General features: G+C 44.9%; 1 protein-coding gene across 1 annotated transcript; it reads right to left on the bottom strand.

Moving 5' to 3' along the window:
* Positions 1-4745: 4745 nt before the first annotated feature.
* BLCAP (BLCAP apoptosis inducing factor) lies at positions 4746-24438 on the bottom strand. Its single transcript, XM_067554373.1, has 2 exons — positions 23548-24438; positions 4746-7125 (listed from the first exon to the last, which is right to left on the bottom strand). The coding sequence occupies exon 2, from the start codon at positions 7005-7007 to the stop codon at positions 6744-6746; it is 264 nt and encodes an 87-aa protein (XP_067410474.1). The 5' UTR covers positions 7008-7125; positions 23548-24438; the 3' UTR covers positions 4746-6743.
* Between the last annotated feature and the right edge of the window lie 485 nt (positions 24439-24923).

The raw sequence follows: 24923 nt of genomic DNA, 5'->3' as shown, positions 1-24923 counted from the left end.
AGCAGCATGGATTGCGGGATGCCTTTTGTTGCATTTCTGGGCTATCATCAGTGAACCAGGCTTAGCCAGAGCATTTTTGCAGGAAAGCATTTTTAAAAGGCCAGTTAACACTATGGCTGTACTGCAAGCCTGGTGAGCAGGAACATGAAGTTCAGTTCCACTTATGTTAAGAGCTGAAACGCTGCATCTCTCCAGTGCCCATTGTGCATCTCTTTTCTGCTTATTAGCAAAGGGCAAACAGGGAACCACAGGCATATGCTGACAAGGAACGAAGCCTTCTTTTCTCAGCAGGCCAAAAGGCTAAATCAGTCTGTGTTCTATATAGCTAGCTAGCAAGAAACTGCACCTCTGGTAGAGATGCCAGCCTTGAATGGTATGGAAAGAATGAAAATTCAGTTGTCCACAACCATGACTCCCCGGTGGCACCTGATGCTCTGGAATAGCACCCTTGGGGTTGAGAGCCAGGGATCTTTTTCCCCTTTCATCACCAGTCCATTTATCTTTAAAATATTTCCTCCCCCAACCCTATTTGGGGGCAGATGTTGGCTGAGCTTTCCAGTCTGCTGAGCCATTTCAGAGAAGAGGAGCTGAACATGATAATGCTCTTAGCAGATGCAATAAGTGGGGCCCAGCAACACATACTTAGAAGGGAAGAATTTCAAGGAGAAGAGCTAGCTGACAAGAATTAATCAGTGTGTCCTATAAAACTCACTGGTGAATGTCATGCTCAATGGAGTGGAGATGGAGGCTGCAGCACCAAGCCAGCCAGAGGCCCTGTAAGCTCCTCACCTGGATCTTGATCCCCAAGACTGCAAAAGTCGCCACGAGATAAGAACACAAGAAATAAAGAGAGACTATGACTGAGTCAGAGGGGAAAAATACAATCCATGACCCGAGTTTTGCTCTGTTCTGAATCGTATTGGAGGGTCTCGGTCTTCACATCCAGGCGTAGTGTAAAGCAATTGCTTCAGTCATATCCCTCCAGCTGCAACCTCCAAACACTCAATTCATCGGCCAAGCTGTAGTTAAAACCCCATTCTAACTCAGCTGTGGACCCCCCTCAGAGCCTTGTCACTTGAAAGCAGTTTGGATTTCCTCTGAGGTGTGTGGTTTTGTTTGTTTTCAATCCGAATTATTCCTGATCAGGCTCAACCTTTCTGCTTAGGATGCTGCTGCATTAACAAGACGGGCAGTCCAACAGTGCTGATTGGTGGAGAGCTTAACCAGCCACGAGCCGACAACTCCAATAAGTTACCTAACAACATATTTGCTATTGGGAGAGCAGAGCAGTTAGGTCTGTTTTGATGGGTCAGTTCACCTGGCCCTCAGCATAGAGAGACGCTGAGCAAAGTGGCAACGTTGTTGCTACATTGGTAAAACTAGCTTTCTGCACTGGAAGAACAGAGCGAAAAGTGAAAGCAAGTGACCCAGCAATGCTCTTATAGACTGCCCCTTCCAAAGGCTTCCTGTTTCTTTCCTACCCCTGGTACTTTAACCCCAAGTCAGTGTGACTGCTTGCCATTCTCTATTTCCCAGGCTCAACTGCACACAGAGCCGATTGGCAATAGACGTGTGGGAAGGAAATTAGCATAGGTTCACTCACAATCAAGTTCACACCAATGTCTGTTGGGGGCAAAGGAATGGTTTAAGATTCCCTAGTCCCCGTATGCCCACACCGATAGTCTTACACTGCAACTCCTACACTCCTTGCTCTGCTCTAGCACCTTCCATCCAAGGAGCCCCAGGCAGTGTCCAACGGATGAAATGAGCCTGACAAGGCTCTTGCAAGGCAAATTATTCCTTTTTTTAGAAAGAGTGGCAAACTGAGGCACAGAAGTTAGACGACTTGCCCACGGTCACACTGCACATTTGTGGTGGAGTTAGAAACACACCTTAGACTTAACCGCTAGTCAGTGTCTTACCCACAAGACCATCTTCTCTCACAGAAAGGTTGCCCTCTGTTCTTCTTCCCCTCCCCCATTAATATATGTTTCTTCCTTTGCAAACGTTTGCTCCAGAGCAGGGTAACATTCTAAAATACAAATATTCAAGAAAATGTGTGGTGCCATAAAGTGGCACAGTTGTGTGCTGCAACATGAGTGGTACTACACATGTAAACTCACAATCCACATCTCCAGTGCTAGTCCAGCCTTTTGGGGAGAGAGAGCAAATGTGTATGCATAGACTATATACACAAATATACAACACATATCTACACACAGAGAGAAAGAGAGACGCTTACCTTGTTTGTATCCTTTCAGCTCTCTGGAATATGGCATTCACTGTCATCTAAGCAGTGCTTAAGGGGATGTGGAAAACAGCTTGGCCATTTGAATAAAGTGGTTTTATATAGGCTCCATAAATGCTTAATTTAGAGCAGGCCTACTGGATTCCAATAAGCCCTTACACAGAGATCTGGCCAGCTGTGTATGGAAAGGAAAGACCACACGGTTGAGGGGTTTGCGCTGGTATATCTCAAGTCCCGCTGTGCTATAGTGTTATGAGCTGGTAGGTAGATCCTCAACCCCGAGGTGCCTGCACTTCGGTGGTGTTCTACAGAGAGGAAAGATGGTCTGACGCGTGCTTAGGGCATGGGACTCAGAAGACCTAGGGTCAACTCTGCTGTGCTGTAGACTTCCTATGTCACCTTGACTTGGGCCCAAATCCTCAGATATGTAGGTATTTAAATACTTAGGATCTGGATCCTAGTGCTTTGGTTTCCCATCTGTAAAAAGGGGTAAGTAATGCTTCCCCGAAACCCTCTCAGGGCTGTAGTGAGGCTAAGTACACTACAGACTGTAAAAGTACTGAGATACAATGGCAAGGCGGGGGGCCCTGTAAGTACCTGAGGGAGGAATACGTAACTGTAAACAATATTGGGCTGGGACTCTTAGTAAAAGAGGAGATTAGCATCACTCCCACTCATCCTGCACACACACAATCTGCCAAGATCTTTAGTGCTATGGGTCAGGACCTCATTTTAAAATGTTTGATCCAAGTCTGATCTAGTCTTAAATGAAGAAATTCACAGCTGTCTCACCCCCATGATTTTTAATACAATAGCAGAAGGAACTATTGTGAGCCAGCTGTGCAGTGACCTCTGGTAAAACATGGCCCAATCTTGTGTCCCCTGAAGATGTTGGATATTCTAGTGCAAGAGGAGACTTTAACTTTACAAATATTTAAGTGAATCCCAATCAGAGTGAAACTGGGCCCAGTTAGCTAGTTAGCAAAAATGACACCAGTACTTTTTAAAGAGGAGTTACATGGGCTAATGCAATCACAGTTTAACAATTATTTCCAGAGCAAAGGCATTACTTTTCATTCATTTCACACTGTAACTGTCTAATGGCAGGTGTTTCACTAGTACTAATAAGCCTCTTTCTTGTCAAGATTTACTCACATCTGTTATAGTATATTGACAGGGCAAAATTACTGGCCTGTTCCCCAATCCACAGATAATGTTGCCTAGCCTTTAATTTCTATTCTGAGCCATGTAATGCCATTTTTGACCCATTATAAAACTGGTGGACCATGAATCACTGCTGAGTTGGACTTCAACTAACATTGGGCAAGGAGGCAAACCCAACTTCTGTGGCAACCATGTAGTTGGCCAGTTAGACTTAAGCTAGCTAGCATAAGATGCTTGCAGAATGTGATAGCTGGCTGACTCCTGCAATAAGACGACAGATGCACTATGCCCCCTTGGACTATTTGGAACAGGTGAGGGTGGCAGGGTTTTTACCTCACCAATGAAGGAAAGGCCCTTGGCACTGTATGTTAGTCAGCAGAATTCTTTGAATTTGTAGTGTTGGAATAATCATGCTGCAGCCTTGCAGCTTAGTTTCATGCACGTGAGTTTACTGCTACTATAAGGTGTCATACTGGTGCTTCCAAGAACTGCAGTCCTCTGCTTACAGAACAGGTACAGGCGAGCAATTCTGCGAACTCCTTCATGCTGCTTTGTGAACACGCTTTTATTTTCAGCTGGATCCCTTTCGGGAGCAAAAGTACTTCAGTCTCCCCGTTCTATTTAATGCTGAGACTTCCACCAACGACGATGCCAACTGTTTGCGATATGGACACCTCTCCTTGTGGAAGCTGGATGAGAACTGACAACTCATGTCACACAGCTCACAGAACTTCCATCAGCACATAAGTCTACTGACCTGAACTGAAATAGCAACACACAGCTGAGAGCATTCCTGCTATACTACCTTATCCCCAAAACCATCCCACCTCCTGTCTCAAAGTCCACTTCTCTCTGCTGTTTGACCAAGTTTAAGATCTCTCCTCCAGGACTGTGGACTTTGTAGGTGGGAGACATACTGTGCATTACAAACTCTCCTTACCCAGACAGGAGCTCACCTCTGCAATGTTCTGCCTCATGCTTTTATGAGAATCTTTTAAAAAAATAAATTGGAAAGTAGCATCTCTATGGACTCTTTAAACTGGTGAAAAGGAAGGGGTCTCACTGCTTAATTAATTTTGGAATATATGAGGCCAGGTATATTTCACTCATGTCATCCCCTTTACATTTTTGCACTGAAGAGAGACTGCAGCTTTGAAATGTTAGTTTCATTTCAGCTTTTGCTATGACTCCAGTCCGCTATACCTCAAAGCCACACACAGGCTTGGTGGGGGAATGGTCATATTTAAATAGTGCCAACAAAGAGTCACTTCTCACATGTTTTGGTCACCCATGATGAGAGCTGTGTTGCCTGCATAGTGCTGACTGACCGACCCTGAGTCTACGTGGGCAAAACTGGCACTTATCAATTCACCTCAGCACAGCTCCAATGGTGGTAACAGCTATGGAAGCCATGATGCAGAAATGACTCAGGGGCTTCAGGTATTGCCTCCCCTTGTCATCAAACCCTTCAAGTGAAGGCACCAGAGCCTTAGCTTCACAACAACATCCATCAATGGTGTTGCATGTCATGAATTACAGGTCTCACTTTTGCTAGTGTACTCTTATCCTGAGTTTTAGATTTTGAGCTCTAAGGGAAGGTCAAAGCAAACACACACAGTTCAGTGCTGCAACTTGGCCAGGGTTCCAGAGCCACATGTAAGACTGTTTAAACCTACAACCTGAATCAACATTAGATAATCAATGGGAAGCATCAGTGGTCGGGGAGCTATGCGTCACAGGACACAACAATTATGGCCCTTACTATTTACTCCCGAACCACTTCTTTGGCAGGCTTGCTGCAGCTTATTCTCTTGTTCTGGGAACAGAACGTGGAGTGGGGCAGAAAAGGTCAGAAAACATTACTCATCCAGATGCCTTAGTGCAGGGGTAGTGAATGCATCACAACTGGCACAAGTCCATAGACCAAAGTTTATAAAGCTTTATTGAACATTGTAAACAGCTGTGCAGTGAACAAATACAATGCTCTGGAAGTTTCACAGCTGGTTTTAGTTCTGACCTCCGTTGGGAGAGCAGCAACCATTTCTGCTGCTCTCGGCTAGGAAAAGCTTGTGTGGAGACAAATGGATGGCAGACAGGAGCATACCCTTGAATGTTTATAGACCCAGTGTATTTCAAGAACTGGTTACGTTTTTCACAAGCAAACATTTGCCACAGCACAGAACACCATATTCTCTCTGGGAGCTGCTGTTATGCACTGGTACAGATGAGCAGGGAAAGAAAGCTGTACAGCAAGTGCCACTAGGGAAACATCCTCTATGCTCCCCAAAACCAGCCTGCCAGGAGAGAATAGAGATCCCAGGACTGCTCACTAGCCATTTATTGCTCCCCTTCCTCCATTGCACATTACCAGTGGCTGGTTTGCATGGGACAAAAGAAAATGCACAGTCATCCCCGGCCTGCAAACACTGTCAGCTAAATGGATGCAACCATTTGCTATTTTGAACCACCTCACATCATGCCTACTAAGAACTCTGAACACTCCCTCCCTGCTCTCACCTCACCATTCTAACTAAACTAACAGTGAAATTAAAATAACCCCAAACACTACAGCAGAGCATGCTTTGTATCCAAAGAGTCAAGACCTCCAGTAAACAGTGGAAATCCAGCAGAGAGGGAGATTGATGCCTGTGAGAAGCGCTTTAAAAGCAGCATCATGACAACTTGAAGTTTTTTCAGTTATGATCTGGGAGAATGTATGTAGTTCAGAAAGCATGTGGGCAGTGCACATTTTTCAATTTGGCATGCTGAGCAGGAGGAGATGACTCAGCAGTCTCTGATTCCAGAAGCTTTCAGCTGAGTGCATCTGTCAGCTGTTGCAAGTCTGCTGGAACAGCAGAGCAATGAAGACTGGCTCCCCCGCAAATAGCAACATGGAGAATCTCCTTACTGCTTCAGCAGAATTGGTGGGCCCAAGACTCCCCTAGAGACAACTGTGGCCTTATACAGACACGTGAGACACAAACACAGACAGAACACTACCACACAACAGATGTAACAGGTCCTTCTTCCACCAGTTCTCAGAGGGGAGGGCAGTGTCCATCCCCAGAAATAAGGGAAGGGAAAATATATAACTCTTCTGCTTCTGAAAGCAAGTCGCAGTGCCAGAATTCACACAGTAAACTTCTGACATCAAATTTCATAGGCAAAGCGGGAGGGCTGGTCAGGAATTTACCGCTTTAGTCCACACACATTATAGAAAACAGGCTGCTTGTACTCAGTCACATGCCAACAAGCCCTCCCTCCCCCCCAACCTCACCCAAACCCCCTCTTTAAAAGCAAAACCAGAGCTGTCAGCAAGCTGGAGGATCTTTTATGTACCGACTATGCTGGGATCATGAGCGGATTCAGGCAGCTGGGAGCCATTGCAGTGATACAAGAAGCAGTTCCCCCAGCAGCTGTAGCAGATGAGGAACAAGGCTGCCAGGAAGACCAAGGCACAGATTGTGCATGGCTTCCGCTCCAGGAGGAAACTCAGCAGGTAGAAGCCCATGAACATTGAGTGACTGAACCACAAAGCCGGGTTGAGGGGCTTAGGAATGAGGAGGACAGGCAGTAACCACTGGAGGCAGTACATAGTGGCTGGCAGGCAGGGACCCAGGGACAGCAGCAATCAGAAGCACTCCTAGAACGTTTTCCTGCAGCTCCTCAGGCGAGCAGGATTCACAACATTGTTCTGTACCGTGAAGATAAAGCTTTAAGAGAAAAAAAAACAGTTGGGATTAGGGTAATGTGCTACAGAGGTCAACACCCATTCTTCTCATATACAGAATCACTTCTTTGCTCTGACACTGACAATCACAGCTGCACTGTCTTAACATGGTTTAGTATTCGGAGTTCCTCACAGTGAGATCCGAGGCTGCATAATAGTCTCCCAGGGGAACCAACACCACTAACTAGGCCATAACATTAGAAAATGTACAATGGGGGGAGCAACCATGCATTGACAGGGAGATAGAAGTGTAGACCAGGAAGTTAGAGCAAATCTATTTCCCAAAGACCAGCGGTTATCTGTGTCACTGGACCAAATTCTAACAACATAGTAAAAAAGCCAGTCCCTTAGCACAGTGTGGGAGGCTGGAGAAAAAGCAAAGGATTCCATGGGGAAAGACTGGAGCTTAGCTGAAACTGACCAAAGATATTTGGAAGGTGGTGTCAGCAAATGCAGTTTACAAAGATCCTCTCACAGCTGTTGTGCAGGAAGCAATGGAAGACAAGGAATAAGAGGAAATAATTTTGCTCCCAAAGGGGAAATCACATCTGTCTAATAGGCACCTCTGGCAAAGTGGTTCAGCATAAGGCTGACTGCATGCAAAAGGGATTGTGATGATTGATGAGAGCTTCACATCTGAACTGCAGGTGGGATCATGGGAATCGATCCTTTGCCAAGTTGCTTCTTCCTTTCCTGCCTGCACCCAAAGTGGAAGAATTCTACAGTCTACTCTGCTTGCAGTCCTGCCTGTCATTCCTTTCCCCAACCACTGCAAACCCAGAGTCCATTTTCACACAGGGGCAGTTGCTGCAAAGGAAGCCTTAAGGGAAGAGGTTAAAAGCAAGAGTGAAACTCAGTCAGTTTCCCTCAGCTGCTTCTTAAGATCTTAGAATAGGAAGCTGGGGTGGAGGTCAGAGAAAGATGCCTTTATGGCATTTAGACATTGCTGAAACACTCTGGTCTTGAACCCATCCATGTATCATCTCCTCTCCACACACCTGGGCCTATTAAAAAGTCCCCACACCCAAATGCAGTATGCATCTTCTAATGCACCATTCTAACAGCAGAGATTCCAGTCATGCAACATGAAATTCAAGCCATGTGTAGCTAAACTCTGAATGCTGATAGTATGCATGCTATACTACAATGAGGAAGAAAGTCTCTCCCTGAAATATTTACAGTCTAAGCCAGAAAGACACATTCAGATCAGACAAAAATACACTGATGGATCAGATATGGGACAATCTCAAAATGACAGTGTTCATAAATAAACATGGGATTTTCTTCCTTGGATTATTATAAAACCATGTGGAAGCAGTGTTTTGAGAAGGCGTCTGAATGGAGTGGGTAGCCAACTAGAATACTAAGTTGCACTGCTCCCTTTAACAGATCAGCAGCAGCCACAGCGAGCAATCTAAGCAGCTGAAGATAGAATACTTACTTAGCCCTAGATAGCATTTTTCATCCAAGGATCTCAAAGTACTTTAGAAAGGAGGATACATTTATCTTCAGTTTACAGAGGGGAGAAATTAATTAAGAGGATTTTGAGATTCACCCAAGATCACACAGCAAGTCAGCGGAAGGATTAGGGTACTAGTACAATTCTGACACCCAGCCTAGTACCCGGCTGAAGCAATACACAAAGTGTGGTGCCAGCAAAGGGAAAAAAATGGCAAAGGCAGCAGATCTCTTCACAAGAGCTAATGAGAACAGTTTACATTTATGCAGCACCTTTCATCCCACAATGCTTCATAACTACATATACACAGCACAGCTGAAGAGAATGGCAGCCAGCCAAGGCACAAAAGGGCAGGGGAAACATGTGACCAAGGATAACAGGGCAAAACCCTCCCCTTAGAAGAAGTGCCAGGGGCTCTAGCGACCATGCAAAGCAAACACGTTTTTGGTTTATAATGGCTTGTCCTAAAGATCCTTGTCCCGTCAAACACCAAGCTGAATGGTACTTGCTAAGGTACTCTCTCTCTGTCAGAGGGAAGAAGGGCTGAGCTGAGCGGGGCAGGAATAGAACTTATGTTGCAGGAAGGCTAGTGGGACAAAGAAGCTGAGAAGATAAACAACATACTCCCTTGGCTAAAAGTAGAAGAGGAGGATGGGATTTCCTGGCTAGGGGAGGGAGGATGAGGAGGGAAGAAGGGGCTGCATGAAAAAGCCAAAACACACCCACAAAGAAAATGATTTCCTGCCAAAAATGTGTGAAGTCATCACAAAGATTAAGTAGTTCCCAGGTATGTTTGTGTACCTATTCCCCGGCAAGACCTGGGAACACATTCCGGCTTCCTACACTACATTTTCCCCACTACTACTAGCAAGAGGGAGTATTTTAATAGGAATGAAAGTGGAGACAGCCCGGCATTCCATCACGGCAGACAGCACATCACCAGTGTTTTAGCATATTCCTGGAGAAAGCACTGTGTGTGTGATGGAAAGGAAGGTGTGATGGAAAGGAGAGAGCATCCTCCAGCAGAGAGTGGGGTGGTGGGGTTTATTTTGTCAATAACACTAATGAACTTATTTTCTGGCCTCACACTTACTAAGATGTTTATTTTACGTCACAGCATTGTCTAGTGGTTAAAGCCAAGAAATAGGAATCACACTCCTAGATTTTTATTCCTGCTTCAGTCACTGACTGGCTGTGGGCAAGTCTTAACCTGTGCCATAGTTTCCCCATTTATAAAATGGGGGATAATACTTATCTACATCACAGAGGTGCAAAAGGGATATTAACCTTTGTAAAGCACATTGAGATCCTCAGATGATGAACTTTATTATAGAAGCTAAGTATTAGTTAGTTCCTCCCAGGGGTAAGTTTTCGTAGACGTGAGTTAGCAGCACAGCTCCCCGGGGAGCTGAGCAGCTAAGTCACTACCCCTTCCCAACACACACACACACCACACACACACACACACTTCATTCCTATCTATTCAAACGTATGGTATGACAACAGGCAGAAAAACAATTGTGGCAAATCAATGCTCTGCAGCTCTCCTTTAATCCTTCTAAACTGCTCCATATCATATGCACAATATGAATCTTATTGTCACTTATATATCAATTTTTGTCTCCACGTACTAAGTACTTTGCAAGCTTAATCATTATATAAAGCATTCATTATGTCCACCAATGAAAGGCTGTGTACTGAAGCACGTTACAGCTGTTAGGACCTTTAAGGCTGGGAGCTGTAGCTGTAGGTCACGTTTGCTTCTAGTTACCTGCCTACAGGCAATCACATAAGGCTTCTTGTCTCTTAAGCAGATGAGCAGCCAGAGGAAGGGAGTGGTCTCTGCACCTGTCAGGTGGAAAGCACAGCAGGAAGACCTTTACAGAGAGCAGGAGCTGGCTGGTGATAAACCTCAGCAGTGCAGGAGTGTGAAGTCCTAGAGACAAATGCTAACACACAACCCTGAGGGGCAGTGAGACTATTAGACTGCTTTATTAAGAGCCCTGAGCAAAGGAACTAGATCTATGCATTTGTCTGGAACATGGATTCCACTTTCCCTGGCTGGTGGATCAGCTGTTAACAGTACTCTTTTCCATCTCTTTTTCTCCACCCATTCAAGCCTAACACAGCTATGAGAGCATCCCATGGGGACTCTGGTTATCTTAGTGGTATCACCTTTCTTTTACTAAAAGGGTAAATATTTATGTCGTTTGTGGTCTTTGACACACAATTTCTTATCTAAGTTACAAGAATATTTTAAAAGCATTCAGCTTCTGCCTAAGATCCTGAGCAATAGTTTGAAGCAGGGACAGAGCAAGCACACTGAATCCGCACCCCATTTTCTCTTTCATTAACTGCCATCCAGCAGCATTTCACTGTCTGTGGTTCCTCTCCTCACAATAGTATTCTGCTTTCCCAAACCTGCTGATTTCATTCACCTCTGACTCATCTTTCATCACTTCCTTGGCTAAAATGGTGCACTGTCATCTTCACAGACTGTAGTCCATATGCTCATTCTCCTCTTGTTAGTCATTCCAAGAGTAGTGACTCCTCTGAATCCTTCACAGTTGTTAGCGCCACTAAGTTTAACTTTAGAACTCTGAGTCACAGAGCGCACAAAAAACTGCCTGAGGGTCTCACTGCAGTGAGGATGATGAGGGACATGCGACGTGGGGGTCCTGCTATGCTGCAAGCCAGGACCTGTTTGAGACTCCAACCATAGTCTGGTCAGTCCTGGCAGTCGAGAATGGGTGAGCCTGATGCAGAGGAAGGAACCTCTGGTAAGTTGTAAATTTATTTCCAGCTATAGTGATGGCATCCCCAACACAACTATTGACTTTTCATTAATTTACACCTACTAGAAGAGGTAGCAGTACAACAAAGAGAGGTAGCGTTTTTTTCATTCCCCTGTAAAGTTAGGCAAGGAGGGCCATGCAGAGCATTTTGTTTATGTACACAGGGATGTCCCTTGAATCCGCCTGAGAGATCTTGATGAAACTTCCATGGAGATACTCTGCAATCTTCTCCCAAAGGTTTCTAGGGATGGCAGCCTTATTTTTTCCTCTACCATAGGACACTTTCCCACACCAATCAGTGCTAACTTCAGCAGGCACCATTGCAGCACACATTCAGCAGCACAGTAGCATTCAGGCCTGGGTGGCTTCAGGATGCCAGCAGCACTTGTGCTTTCTGTGCCTTTGTTACCCTCAGGAGTGAGATATCAGCTAAAATCACCATTGCCTATGGAAAATGGTGCCAGTATTCAATACCAATACCCTATATTAATACATTTACCTCCTCATTTTCTTCACCCCTGGAGGGCTATACTGACCACAGCTGGTCCTGAGAGTGGTGGCGTGCACAAGTACTCTGAAGCAGAAATGTCAATATGCATGTCTAGTTTAAACATTAGGTGAGCAAGGGAATGGAGTTCTGAATCTTAGCTTTCACTTTCCATTGCAACTACACTAACAGTGGCACCCCTTTGTGTTTTATCTGCAGCTGCTGCCATTGGGCCTTGAGGGTTTTCTCTACACACCCATGGAACACCTAAACCAGATAAGGAAGAAAAAGAAAAAGATTTGGGATGACATATTTAGTGAGATCATGCAAGCCAGTGCTGCATCACACTGTGAGCAAAGAGTCTGGAAGGTGAACACTGCAGATAGCCTAGACAAAGAAAGAGTGGACAAGACAGAGGCCTTGGAGTCTCAGCAGGAAAGGAAGAGGGAGATGCACCAGGACATAGTGGGGCTTCACTGGTAGCAAGCGGATGCTATAGATTCTTGGGGACCTACAGGTTCAACAATCCCCAGCTCGCCTCCCTTTACAGTCTATGGAGAACTCCATTATGCACGTCCCTACACTGCCCCCTCAACATTCCATGTGATATAGGGGCTGCATCTCTACCCTTAACACTCCACCTCGAGTGACATTAAAGGACAACCACAGCTTCACATACAGCGACATGGCATTCACAGATCAGTGTATGTGGATGTAAAATGGACATGAAAGTTCTTTCCCCTTGTTAATAAATTAATGGAACAGAACTTACGTTTTTAATGTATTTGCTTTTAAATTGCATAAACTTTTCTTTACAAAAGTTTTGTTACTGAATAAAACTCTATTATTTGGAAAATAATTCATCATTATTAGTTCACAAACATATGCTGCAGAGTGCCAAGAAGTTCTGAAAGCACTCACTCACTTGCTACTATCCAGTGTGACAACTCATAGGATCAGTGGCTAACAGTGTAATAATCAAATGTAAAGCAAGCACTGCAAAATTAATAGGTGCACTGACAGTGTTATATTTATAGATGTGCACCAAGCACCACACAATTCTTAACAGGCCCCAAAACAGCAGGACCAGGAACAGCACAACACATTACTGTGGTTCGCTGTTTAAGTGCTCTTTCAAAGCCTCCCTGGGCCATATGGCTCCTTCTCTCTGGCTGTTCAAACTCTGCAGACAGCTACTCCATCTCCACCCTTCACCCCAGGGGCAACTTTTCCCCCTTTGCTTCACAGATATTATCCAGGACACACCAGGTAGCTATAACCATTGGGATATTTTTCTAACTGAGATCCAATCTTGTGATTAAACACCACCAACTCCCTTTAATCTACTAAAAGCACATTCAACTATCATTCTGCACCTGCTAAGCCAGTAGTTAAATCTTTCCTTGATGCTGTCAAGGTGGCCAGTGTATGGCTTCATGAGCTAGGGGAGCAAGAGGTAAGCTGAGTCCCCCAGGATCACTATTGGCATTTCATCATCGCTTATGGTAATCCCCAGCTGGGAAAGAAAGTCCCTCCTGAACAGTCTTGTGTTCTTAAAACTGCAATTTCCCTGATCAGCCAACACTGACGTTGATGAAACATCCCCAGTGATCCACCAATGTTTGCCTAACCATAGGAAAGTACAACAGCAGTGTTATGTACTCTGTGGCAAGGTGATCTGGTGCCAAAATAGGGACATATGTGCTGTCTGTCACCCACTGCTGCAAATTCATCCTCTAAGTTCTATACATTGCTGAATCACAGTCCTGTGTAACAAGAGAGGATTAATGGCTCTGAACACTTGCAGGATAACGGCTCCCACAGTGGATTTTCCAACTCCAAAATGATTTCCGACTGGCTGGTAGCAATCTGGCGTTGCAAATTTCCACAATGTGATTGCCTCTTGCTTCTTCTCCATCAGTGCAGGCCTCATTTTGGTGTCCCTGCACTGGAGAGCTGGGGCGAGCTTGGCACACAGATCCAGGCATATGGCCTTGTGCATCTGAAAGTTCTGCAGCCACTGCTAGTCACCCGAAGTCTGCATTACAATGCAATCCCACCAGTAAATGCTTGTTTCTCAGGCCCAGATCAGTGCTCCATCTGCAGTCCTCTGTGAATGGCATCAACAACTTTGAATTGGTTCTTGCGATATCCCACAGCAGCCTTTCCTCCAAGAAATTGTCATGTTCCCCATTGATTCGATTATTCTTACAGCTCTGCAAATACCAGAGGGTCATGCGTCCTGTGCTTGCAACACTTATGATAATAATGCAGAGCTGTGCCAGCTCCATGCTTGTCAGAGATGGAGGACAGTGAAGAGGGCTGCATGGGTTCATGGGACTTTTATATAAAAAAGCACAAAGGTTATGCAATACAGATGACTTTATGGGATGGACACAATTGCACACTATAAAGTTGACCCCTTGTTCTCAGTCACCTCTGTGCAACTCATTTCTGCCCCACCATCCATTACCAAATCTTCCCAAAAGACAGTGTGCTGGATCATGGCAGGTTGCACACTTGGATACCAATCCATCAACACAAGCACTCCTGATAAGCACGCACAGCACCTACACAAGGAACCAAATATGCACGTTCACATGCAATATACTAACTGTGGCAGCTTTATGCCAATGTAACATGAATCAACAAAAGTTTGTAGCGTAGATAAGGCCTTAAGGTAGATTAGGAAAAACTTTTAACTAGGGTAAAGTTCTGAAATAGGCTTTCAAGAGAGTCTCATGGAGATTTTTAAGAACAGATTATACAAAACACCTGTCAGGGATGGTCTAGGTTTACTGGTCCTGCCTCAGCACAGAGAGATGGACTTGATGACTTCTTGAAGTGCCTTCCAACTCTACTTTTTTATGATTCTGTTATGCGAACCATCAAGTTCTAACTCGTCCACAGGAACAATTTTAAGATTCATATACATAAGTACTCGCTCATTCAGGGAGTCAGAGAACAGAAACACTATGAATTATCTAACCAGTCACAAGTAACCATCATAACTTTAGGTGTAAGGTATTCATTAAGCTATCATTCCTATATATTAGTCTTTGGATACCCATTTTATATCCCTGCTTTTTTAAAGAGAGAGTGTGCCTCTCCCAATTACCTTAGGGCTCTATTTACCTGACTAGTAAGGATAATCAGAGCTGGCTTTCACTAAGCACTCAAAGAAGTGCCTAGAGATAATCTTATTCAGTCCTCATTTAGGGTAGCCGTTAAGCAGGTGTTGCTTCAGAGGGAAAGCAAAACTTAGGCGATTTATGAATCATTCCCTTTCAACATGCTAGTCAAGCTGCCACTCAGTCTTTAGGCTTTACAGCAAAAGAACACTCGTGTACTGGCAAGAAGTTGGTCAACTATTCAGCTTTTTAGAAACCCAAACATCTCCCTGGAATTTAGAGGCGCCAGATGTCTAGAGTCACTGAAATCTCCCAAGTTAATTCTGCAAAGTTTCCTTATACTCATGCCAGAACTGCATAATCTGCCACTTACATGCATCTTTATATGTTCAAAGCATTTTATGAACATCAATCCATCCTCACACAACACTGAGAGGTAAGGACATTATCCTCATTTTACAGATGGGGAAAATGAGACAGACTGAGTTGCCCAAAGTATTTCCTGTCACTAACTTCCTGCCCTGGGTTCACTATATCAGGGGCTCACCATAAGATCCTTTCCTATACAGCTTACCTATAATACAGTTTTTTTTAACTACAGTTTCGCTGCAATAAAAGCCTTATCAGGACAATGTTCTAAATTAGATCTCTGCCTAGCACATGGTTTTCTTTTAAAAGAAGGTTTTGACTCAGGCCATAGTGGTCAGACTGTGTTTAAGAACAGCTCTTAAATCAGTCCTCATACACAGTTTAGCACCCACAACACATGGGGTCTACAACTGCTAGTGACACTCAAACCACTGTAGAAAAAAGAAGTGAACCAGGGATGTATAAGTGACAACATTTCAGGGGTTTTAGCACAGCCAGTAGCAGAATGGCTTCTCTGGTAAGAAGCAACCCTCTCCCCCTTTATTTTTTTAATTCTTCAATCCTTTGAAGATAAGCAATTTCTGGGGGCAGGATTTGTGTTCTTTGGCTGATCCTAGCTATAGCGTCCCTGCCTTCATACTCTCACAGGGAATAGCTGCCACCAAGACTCAAAATGTTCAGTTTCCAGACAGGATCTATCCCCACAACACACGCCGTTTCTCTGAGCAGCCTGAGCTCTGAAATTTCTAACATGTTAACTGTGCATCTTCACAGACAACAGGAGGCCAGGCTCTGTACTCAGCAGAAGTAAAGCACTGTACTCAGCACAGGTTTCAGACCACAGAATACTGATAGCCTATATTTTTGCTGTTTGGGAAGGTAATGCTGAGCAGCTATTTCAATGGCACGCACGCACGCACGCACACTGTTCAAGGTGCTTAGTAAGAGGAGAAACAACCCTAGGAGGAATTCATGCTTCTCTATGTTGAGTGTAGATAGTACCAAAACTCTATTCATGAGTGTATTTTTTTTTCTTCTTCCTGACCCACTCAGGAGAAACGGTAGTTTTCATAACCAGCATAACCGCTCCAAAAAGAGAACATGCCACTGGCTACTCAAGCCATTGGGCTACAGATACTTCTGTGTTGTCAGGTGCAATAAACCTCACCCCCATATTTCTTTACCTTTTATGAATAATTCTACTGAAAGAATTAGAAAGATTAAAAAACCTCAGTTTTCACCATTTTAAGTGCTAACTTACTTTATGAATTTTATTCATCCTGGAGTAGATTAGCCAGATTCACATGACTAGTCTAATGCTCAGCTCTGAAAAGCACATTGCTGATGACTATCACAGTATCAGGGATCATATACCTCCAACTAACACCAATAAGATTGCAATTCGAGCTCAGTTTCTAGTGAAACAATAAATCACAAGAATAGAGCCCAAAATCCATAAGCCCTATGATGGGAACACAGTCTTGATCATGGTTATTTGTCATCTTACATAGTTCTTTCCTTTCATTTTATATTTATTCCTTCACTTGTTCCCATTTATCCTAATTTCCACCAGATAATGACTTTTTTTTTTAAGCTGCCAAAGTTCCATCAAAGTTCACAAACTGCAGGCCAAGTCCTGGAGTCCTTGTTCAGGCAAAAGCTCCCACTGACTTCACTGGTAGTTCTGCTACTGTAAGGACTGCAGGATCAGGTCCTAATTTTGCACTTCTCTAATATCCCTTTGTTCCAAAAGCACTGCACTTAAGTGAGTGCAAGGATGCAGTTTGATAAGCTGACTCTCTACATTCCTAAATCAAAAAAGACACCAGCATCTGATACTGGAAAAGTTACTTTTTGTGAATATACAGGAAACAACTACTTTAACCTTCCTTGCAATTACTTCTGTAATGGAATGTCTCAAACTACTACCAAGGTGCCAGTGGACAAGGCTACATCTCTTTTGGGGGTGAGGACAAGCTGACTGCTTAGAATGTTTGTGGGCCCCATGCTGGGATAGGCTTCAGTACATTACACTTGAAAAGCAACACTTTTGGTACTCTGTATTTATACCTCATTATACCTGCATGTCAAGATGGGGTACTGCAATGCTCACATAGACAAGTGTGCTTTACTCTTGGAGATGGATGCAGACTGAACCTGACTAGGATTGCATGTTCACACTGCAGCTAGTTCCAGAGATGAAGATTTTTTTGTGCATATCAGCACTGCGCTACTTTGTGCAATTTGCAGCAGAAGAGACCACCAAAGAATTGTCTTGCTCTGGAGGGTTGGACCAAGAGACCATCCTCAAACTATTTGAAAACATCATAATAGAGGCTCAAACTAAAGTATACAACAAATTAAAAAAGAAACCAATAAGCAAGCCAAAAAGATGCCATCATGGCTAATCAGCAGAGTAAAAGTGGAGGTTAGCGGTAAAAAGGCATCCTTTACAAACTAGAAGTCAAATCCTAGTGAGGAAAATAAGGAGGACCATAAACTCTGGGAAGTCAAGTGTATAATTAGGCAGGCCAAGAAAGAATCTGAAGAGCAGCTCGCTAAATACCAAAATATTTGCTCCTATTTTTTTGTGAGTACATCAGAAGCAGGAAGCCTGCCAAACAGACAGTGAGGCCACTGGATGATCAAGATGCTAAAAGAGCATTCAAGGAAGACAAGGCCGTTGCACAGAAGCTGAATTATTTGCATGGCCTTCACTGTACAGGATATGGAAGAGATTCCCCGCACCCAAGCCATTCTTTTTAGGTGACAAATGTGAGGAATTGTCCGAGATTGAAGCATCAATGGGAGGGTTTGGAACAAATAAATAAACAAACAATAAGAAATCACCAGGACCAGATAGTATTAAACCAAGAGTTCTGAAGGAACTCAACTGTGAAACTACAGACCTACTAACTGTGGTATGTAACCTAATCGTTGAAATCAGCCTCTGTACAAGATGACTGGAGAATAGTTAATGTAATACCAAAAAAAAAAAAAAAAAAAAAAAAAAAAGGCTCCAGAGGCAATCCCGACAATTGTAGGCCCCAAGCCTAACTGCAGTACCAGGCAAACTGGTAGAAATTATAGTAAAAAACAGAATTATCAGATACACAGATGAACACAATATGTTGGGAAAGAGTAAACGTGGCTTTTGTAAAAGGAAATCATGCCTCACCAATCTATTAGAATTCTTTGAGGGAGTCAAGAAATACGTGCACAAGCATGATCCAGTGGATACACTTTACTTTGGCTTTCAGGAAGCTTTTGACAAGATCCCAAAGGCTCTTAAGCAAACTAAGCTGACATGGGATAGATAAGAGGGAAGGTTCTTTCATGGATCACTAACTGTTTGAAAAAAGGGCAGGTCTGAGTTGTCAGTTTTCACAAGTAGAGAGAGGAAAATAGAAAGGTCCCCCAATGATCTGTACTGGGACCTGTGTTGTTCAGCATATTCATAAATGATCTGGAACAGGGGAATGAATAATGAGGTGGCAAGATTTGCAAATGATACAAAATTACTCAAGACAGTTAAGTCCAAAGCTGACTACAAAGAGTTACAAAGGGACCTCACAAAACTGGGTGACAAAATGGCAGATGAAATTTGATGTTGATAAATACAAAGAAATGTACATTGGAAAAAATAATGCCAACTACACATAGAAAATAATGGGGTCTAAATTAGCTGTTATCTCTCAAGAAAGATCTTGGCACCATCATGCATAGTTCTCTGAAAACACCCACTCAATGTACAGCGGCAGTCAAACAAGCTAACAGAATGTTAGGAACCACTAGAAAAGGGATAGATAATAAGACAGAAAATATCATAATGCCCCAATATAAACACCTGGTATGCCCACTCCTTGAATAATGCCTACAGTTCTGATCATCCCATTTCAAAAATGGTATATAGAAGTGGGAAAGGTGCAGAGAAGGGCAACAAAAATGACTAAGCATATGGAACAGCTTCCATACAAAGAGAGATTAAAAAGACTGGCACGGTAGAGTTTAGAAAAAACGACGACTAGGGGGGGATATGATAGAACTGGATAAAATCATGAACTGTGTGGAGAAAGTGAATAGGGAAGTATTATTTACCCTTTCACATAACACAAGAACTATGGGTCACCTGACAAAATAGGCAGCAGGTTTAAGACAAATAAAGAAGAACTTCTTCACACAACAGTGTCAACATATGGAACTCATTGCCATGGGGTATTGTGAAGACCAAAAGCATAACTGGGTTCAAAAAAGAATTAGAGAAGTTCATGGAGGATAGGTCCATCAATGGCTATTAGCCAAGATGGTCAGGGACACAACCTCACGATCCAGGTGTCCCTAAGCACCCAACTGCCAGAAACTGGGACAGGACAACAAGGGATGGATCAGTTGAAATTGCCCTGTTCTATTCATTCCCTCTGAAGCATCTGGCATTACCCTCAGAAGACAGAATACTGAGCTAGATGGATCACTGTTCTGACCCAGTACGGCCATTCTTATGTTCTTAAGATTGGTACTTCATGCTACTTGCCTGACTCCGAAAAGAGAGAGAGAAGACTGAGGTACATAGAAAAGAATGACGGCATGGAAAGAATAGTGAAGGCAATTTAATTTTTCCACTGTGAATTACAGATAATCATTGCACTACTGGGGTCTGAGGGGAAGAAAGAGAGCCCACTGAACTATCTTGCAATTAATTAACCCACCATTGGTCTTCAGATGACATTACTGTCTCCCTATCTTAAAGAGAAAGATCAAACCAAAGTATCCGATCAAAACAGCTGCACAGTTAATCATTTGTCATGTCATCCATCTATGCTTGCATCTCAGCAACAGAGTAAACCCAACATCCACTGAAGTGAATGATATGCCAGTTATCATTAAAACACATTTTCTGTATATTTGTTCACTGCAGAAACTGCAGCCAAGTTACAAGCCTGGTCCAGCACCAGCAAAGGAATTGGATGCAATGCATCAGCAGGAAACAGAGCTGCTGCTGCTTGTGACCGTCAAATGTAGCCCAGACTGGTTTTTAAACAGGAGAGATGTGTGCACATATGGTTGTATGGCTTTTTTTTAAAGTTAAAAAAATCATAGAAAGCCAAGAACTGGAATAAGGGAAATCTACAGTCCCAAGAGACCTGAAGGGTTTAAGAAAGAATTAGATGATAGAAATACTTTTCCATCTTTGGATCATATATCTAGAGAAATCCATAAAATGGATCAGCAAAGAATTAGCAACTGAGTGCAGCCTCATTCCAGGCTCCTCACACTGCACTTATTTGTCTAAGTATATCACCCTGACTTCCGCTGAGAGATCAATACAGCAGTGCACAAACACTCCAGGAAGTTTTTGGAGAGTGTCAGGGAAAACTTCCTGGTGCAAGTGCCGGAAGAACCAACTAGGGGCTGTGCTCCTCTTGACCTGCTGACAAACAGGGAAGAATTGGTAGGGGAAGTAGAAGTTGATGGCAACCTGGGCAGCAGTGACCATGAGATGGTCGAGTTCAGGATCCTGACAAAAGGAAGAAAGAAGAACAGCAGAATATGGACCCTGGACTTCAGAAAAGTAGACTTTGACTCCCTCAGGGAACTGATGGGCAGGATCCCCTGGGAGGCTAATATGAGAGGGAAAGGAGTCCAGGAGAGCTGGCTGTATTTTAAAGAAACCTTATTGAGTGCACAGGAACAAACCATCCTGATGTGCAGAAAGAATAGCAAACCTGGCAGGCGACCAGCTTGGCTTAACAGAGAATCTTTGGTGAGCTTAAATACAAAAAAGAAGCTTACAAGAAGTGGAAGCTTGGACAGATGACTAGGGAGAAGTATAATAATATTGCTCGAGAACATGTAGGAGTGAAATCAGGAAGGCCAAAGCCCAACTGAAGTTGCAGCTAGCAAGAGACGTAATAGAATGGTTTCTACAGGTATATTAGCAACGAGAAGGCAGTCAGGGAAAGTGTGGGCCCTTACTGAATGGGGGAGGCAACCTAGTGACACAATGTGGAAAAAGCTGAAGTACTCAATGCTTTTTTTGCCTCTGTTTTCACAAACAAGGTCAGCTCCCAGACTACTGCACTGGACAGCATCTTGTGGGGAAGAGGTGATCAGCCCTCAGTGGTTAAAGAACAGGTTCAGGACTATTTAGAAGTCCATGGAGCCAGATGCAATGCATCTGAGGGTGCTGAGGGAGTTGGCTGATGTGATTTCAGAGCCATTGGCCATTATTGCTGAAAACTTGTGGTGATCAGGGGAGGTCCTGGATGATTGGAAAAAGGCAAATACGGTGCCCATCTTTAATAAACGGAAGGAGGAGGATCTGGAGAACTATCGACCAGTCAGCCTCCCCTCCATTCCCAGAAAGATCATGGAGCCAGTTCTCAAGGAATCCATTTTGAAGCCCTTGGGAGAAGAGGAAGGTGATCAGGAACAATCAGCATGGATTCACCAAAGGCAAGTCATGCCTGACCAACCTGATTGCCTTCTATGATGAGATAACTGGTTCTGTGGACATGATACCTTGATTTTTAGCAAAGCTTTTGATATGGTCTCCCACAGTATTCTTGCCAGCATATTAAAAAAGTATGGGTTGGATGAATGGAATATAAGGTGAATAGAAAGCTGGCTAGCTCATCAGGCTCAATAGATAGTGATCAACGGCTCGATGCCTAGTTTGTAGCTGGTATCAAGAAGAGTGCCCCAGGGGTTGGTCCTGGGGTTAGTTTTGTTCAACATCTACATTAATGATCTGGATGATGGTGTGGATTGCACCCTCAGCACGTGCATGGATGACACTAAGCTCGGGGGAGTGGTAGATAAGCTGGAAAATAGTGATAGGATAGAGTGACCTAGACAAATTGGAGGATTGGGCCAAAAGAAATCTGATATGACAATGACAAGTTCAGAATCCTGCACTTAGGACGGAAGAATCCCATACGCTGCTACACACTGGGGACCGACTGGCTAAGCAGCAGTTCGTTACAAAAGGACCTGGGGAGTTACAGTGGACAAGAAGCTGGATATGAGTCAAGTGTGCCCTTGTTGCCAAGAAGGCTAACACCATATTAGGCTGCATTAGTAGGAGCACTACCAGCAGACAGAGGAAAGTGATTACTCCTCTCTATTTGCACTGGTGAAACCACAGCTGGATTGTGTCCAGTTTTGGGCTCCCCACTACAGAAAGGATGTGGACAGTCCAATGGAGGGCTATAAAATGATGGGGGTCTGGGGCACATGACTTATGAGGAGAGGCTGAGGAAACTAGGCTTATTTAGTCTGCAGAAGAGAAGAATGAGGAGGGATTTAATAGCAGCCTTTAAATACCTAAAGGGGAGTTCCAGGGAGGATGGAGCTAGGCTGATCTCAATGGTGGCAGATGACAGAACAAGGAGCAATGGTCTCAAATTGCAGTGGAGGAGGTCTAGGTTGGATATTAGGAGGGTGGTGAAGCACTAGAATGAGTTACCTAGGGAGGTGGTGGAATCTCCATCCTTAGAGATTTTTAAGTCCTAGCTTAATAAAGCCCTGGCTGGGATGATTTAGTTGGGGTTGGCCCTGCTCTGAGCAGGGGTTGGACTAGATATCTCCTGAGGTCCTTTCCAACCCTAATCTTCTATGATTCTATAATAGTGACAACCTGGTGGCGTTAAAGGATCATCTGCCCGAGCACATCGCTCCCTATACGCCAACCCCTGGCCAAGCTGCCGGCCACATTTGCAATTTACAGGACAGCTCTGGGGAGAACCTCTAACGTGGCCCACAGCTGATCTTGCAGAGAAGAGGAATCTCTCCCTTTCCCCCTCACCCCCAAAGGAAGGGAGACACCCGGGAGTGCAGGCTCCAGAAGTCACCGCAGCCCTGGAGCGAAGGGAGACCGAGGAAAGCGAGCCACGCTGCCTGCGCGGATGGGTGACGGGAGCCGTGCCTCGGGGCTCTGCAGCACGGCGGGCCGCGAACCCCAACGCCCCGAGGGAGCCCGGCGAAGCCAGGCACAGGATCACCCAGCTCCTGGGGCAGCTGCAGCGGCGGGTCCCTCCAGCCAGCAGCCGGGGCCCTGCCTCCCTCGGGCCCGGGGGACGCTGCCTCCTCTCAGGCCGAGGGGCTCGGTGGCCGTACTCGGGCTAGGAGAGGCCCCAGGCGGGCGGACGCTCCCGGCCCCAGTTACCTGCGCTCTCCGCCATGGCGCTCTGTCTCCCTGCGACGCCTCCGGGACGGGTCTGAGCCCGGCGCTCCCACAGGCCCCGCCAGCCGGTCCGCAGCACAGCGCAACTCTGCTCGACGACACACGACCGACAGCGACAGGTCCCCTCTGGGGCTGCCCTTCCCACCGCCTACCTCTATCCCGCACTGTCTCGCCCCGCTGGCCTGGCCTGGCCTGGCCTTGCCCCGCCCCCCAGGTTAACACATTCTTACTCTTTGTCGCCCCCTTGCCTCGGAAACCAGGCCCCGTGGGGGGGCTCTCGGCGTATTTTGATCAGGCACCACCGCGGACAGCCCTGTCTGGGTGCCGAGCTAGCTAACCCCGGCCTCCCGGCGGCGACAGGAGGAGATTCAGTCGCGTGGTGAGGTGACGATGCTGCAGGCTGCAGCGCGCGGGGGGTGGCCGCAGTGATCCCCGCAGGGACGGGAGCTGCATTGGCAGTGGTAGGCTGGCCTCTCGCAAGGAGGGGAAGAGTCCGTGGGCCAGGCATGTTAACTGAATAGCTCTCAGCGTGTCTGTCCCAGCGCCATCCCCGCTGCAATGGGGCATCGTTATTAATTTGGTTTCTTTTAATTAATAAACCCATTTCTGTAGGGATATGAAAGATCCGATTCTGCACAGCTGGATTCCTTATGCATGCAGCTGGGATTCATGGCGCATGCAGTTGTGCGTGCAGAGTCGGTGGCTAATAGTGGATCGGCCCCACTCGAGCATCTCTTGATAATCCTGCCCCGAGGGATCTCCAGGCTTTAGAAAATCTCTCACGCACAACCTTCCCCTCCCCCGAGTTCATCTCTGTCACTCATGCAGTGCAGTACATAGTGAGGAAAAATCCAAAACAGTTTATAGACAGGAGCTTTCACTATCCTGACATAGCTTGTTACATAAATATAGACAGGGAGCTGGATTCTCAGCTGATGTAAATTGGCATAACTTAATTGACTAATGAAGGCACACCAATTTATACCAGCTGAAAACTGTGTTGCCAATTAAAAAAATTCAGAAAACATGAATCAGTCCTGCCCCCCTCTCCTCCCACTCCCCAATCATTAAAGTGGTTTAGAAGTCATAAATATCTTATACCTTTATAGCAGATTAAATGAAAAACCCATCTCCAGAGCTAGGTAGCCCCTGGAGCCATGTGGCTGGTTTGATAGCTGCTTTCCATGGAGAGACATCGTATAATGTGCATAGAAGGGAGAGATGGAGAACACATTGCTAATGTTTCCAGAATTACAGGCTTCCTAGGACCTTCATCCTGTAGTGGAAATGTTTATTCGTGTACATCTCATTCTGTGTAGCAGGCTCCATTATAGCATGACTGCAATGTGTCACTCATG

This window comes from Emydura macquarii, unplaced genomic scaffold, assembly GCF_026122565.2.
Source record: "Emydura macquarii macquarii isolate MOO-44397 ecotype Brisbane River unplaced genomic scaffold, CSIRO-AGI_Emac_v2 contig_1483, whole genome shotgun sequence".
Taxonomy (NCBI): Eukaryota; Metazoa; Chordata; order Testudines; family Chelidae; genus Emydura; species Emydura macquarii.
Note: the sequence above shows the minus strand (reverse complement) of the source record. Positions and strands in the feature narration are given on the sequence as shown.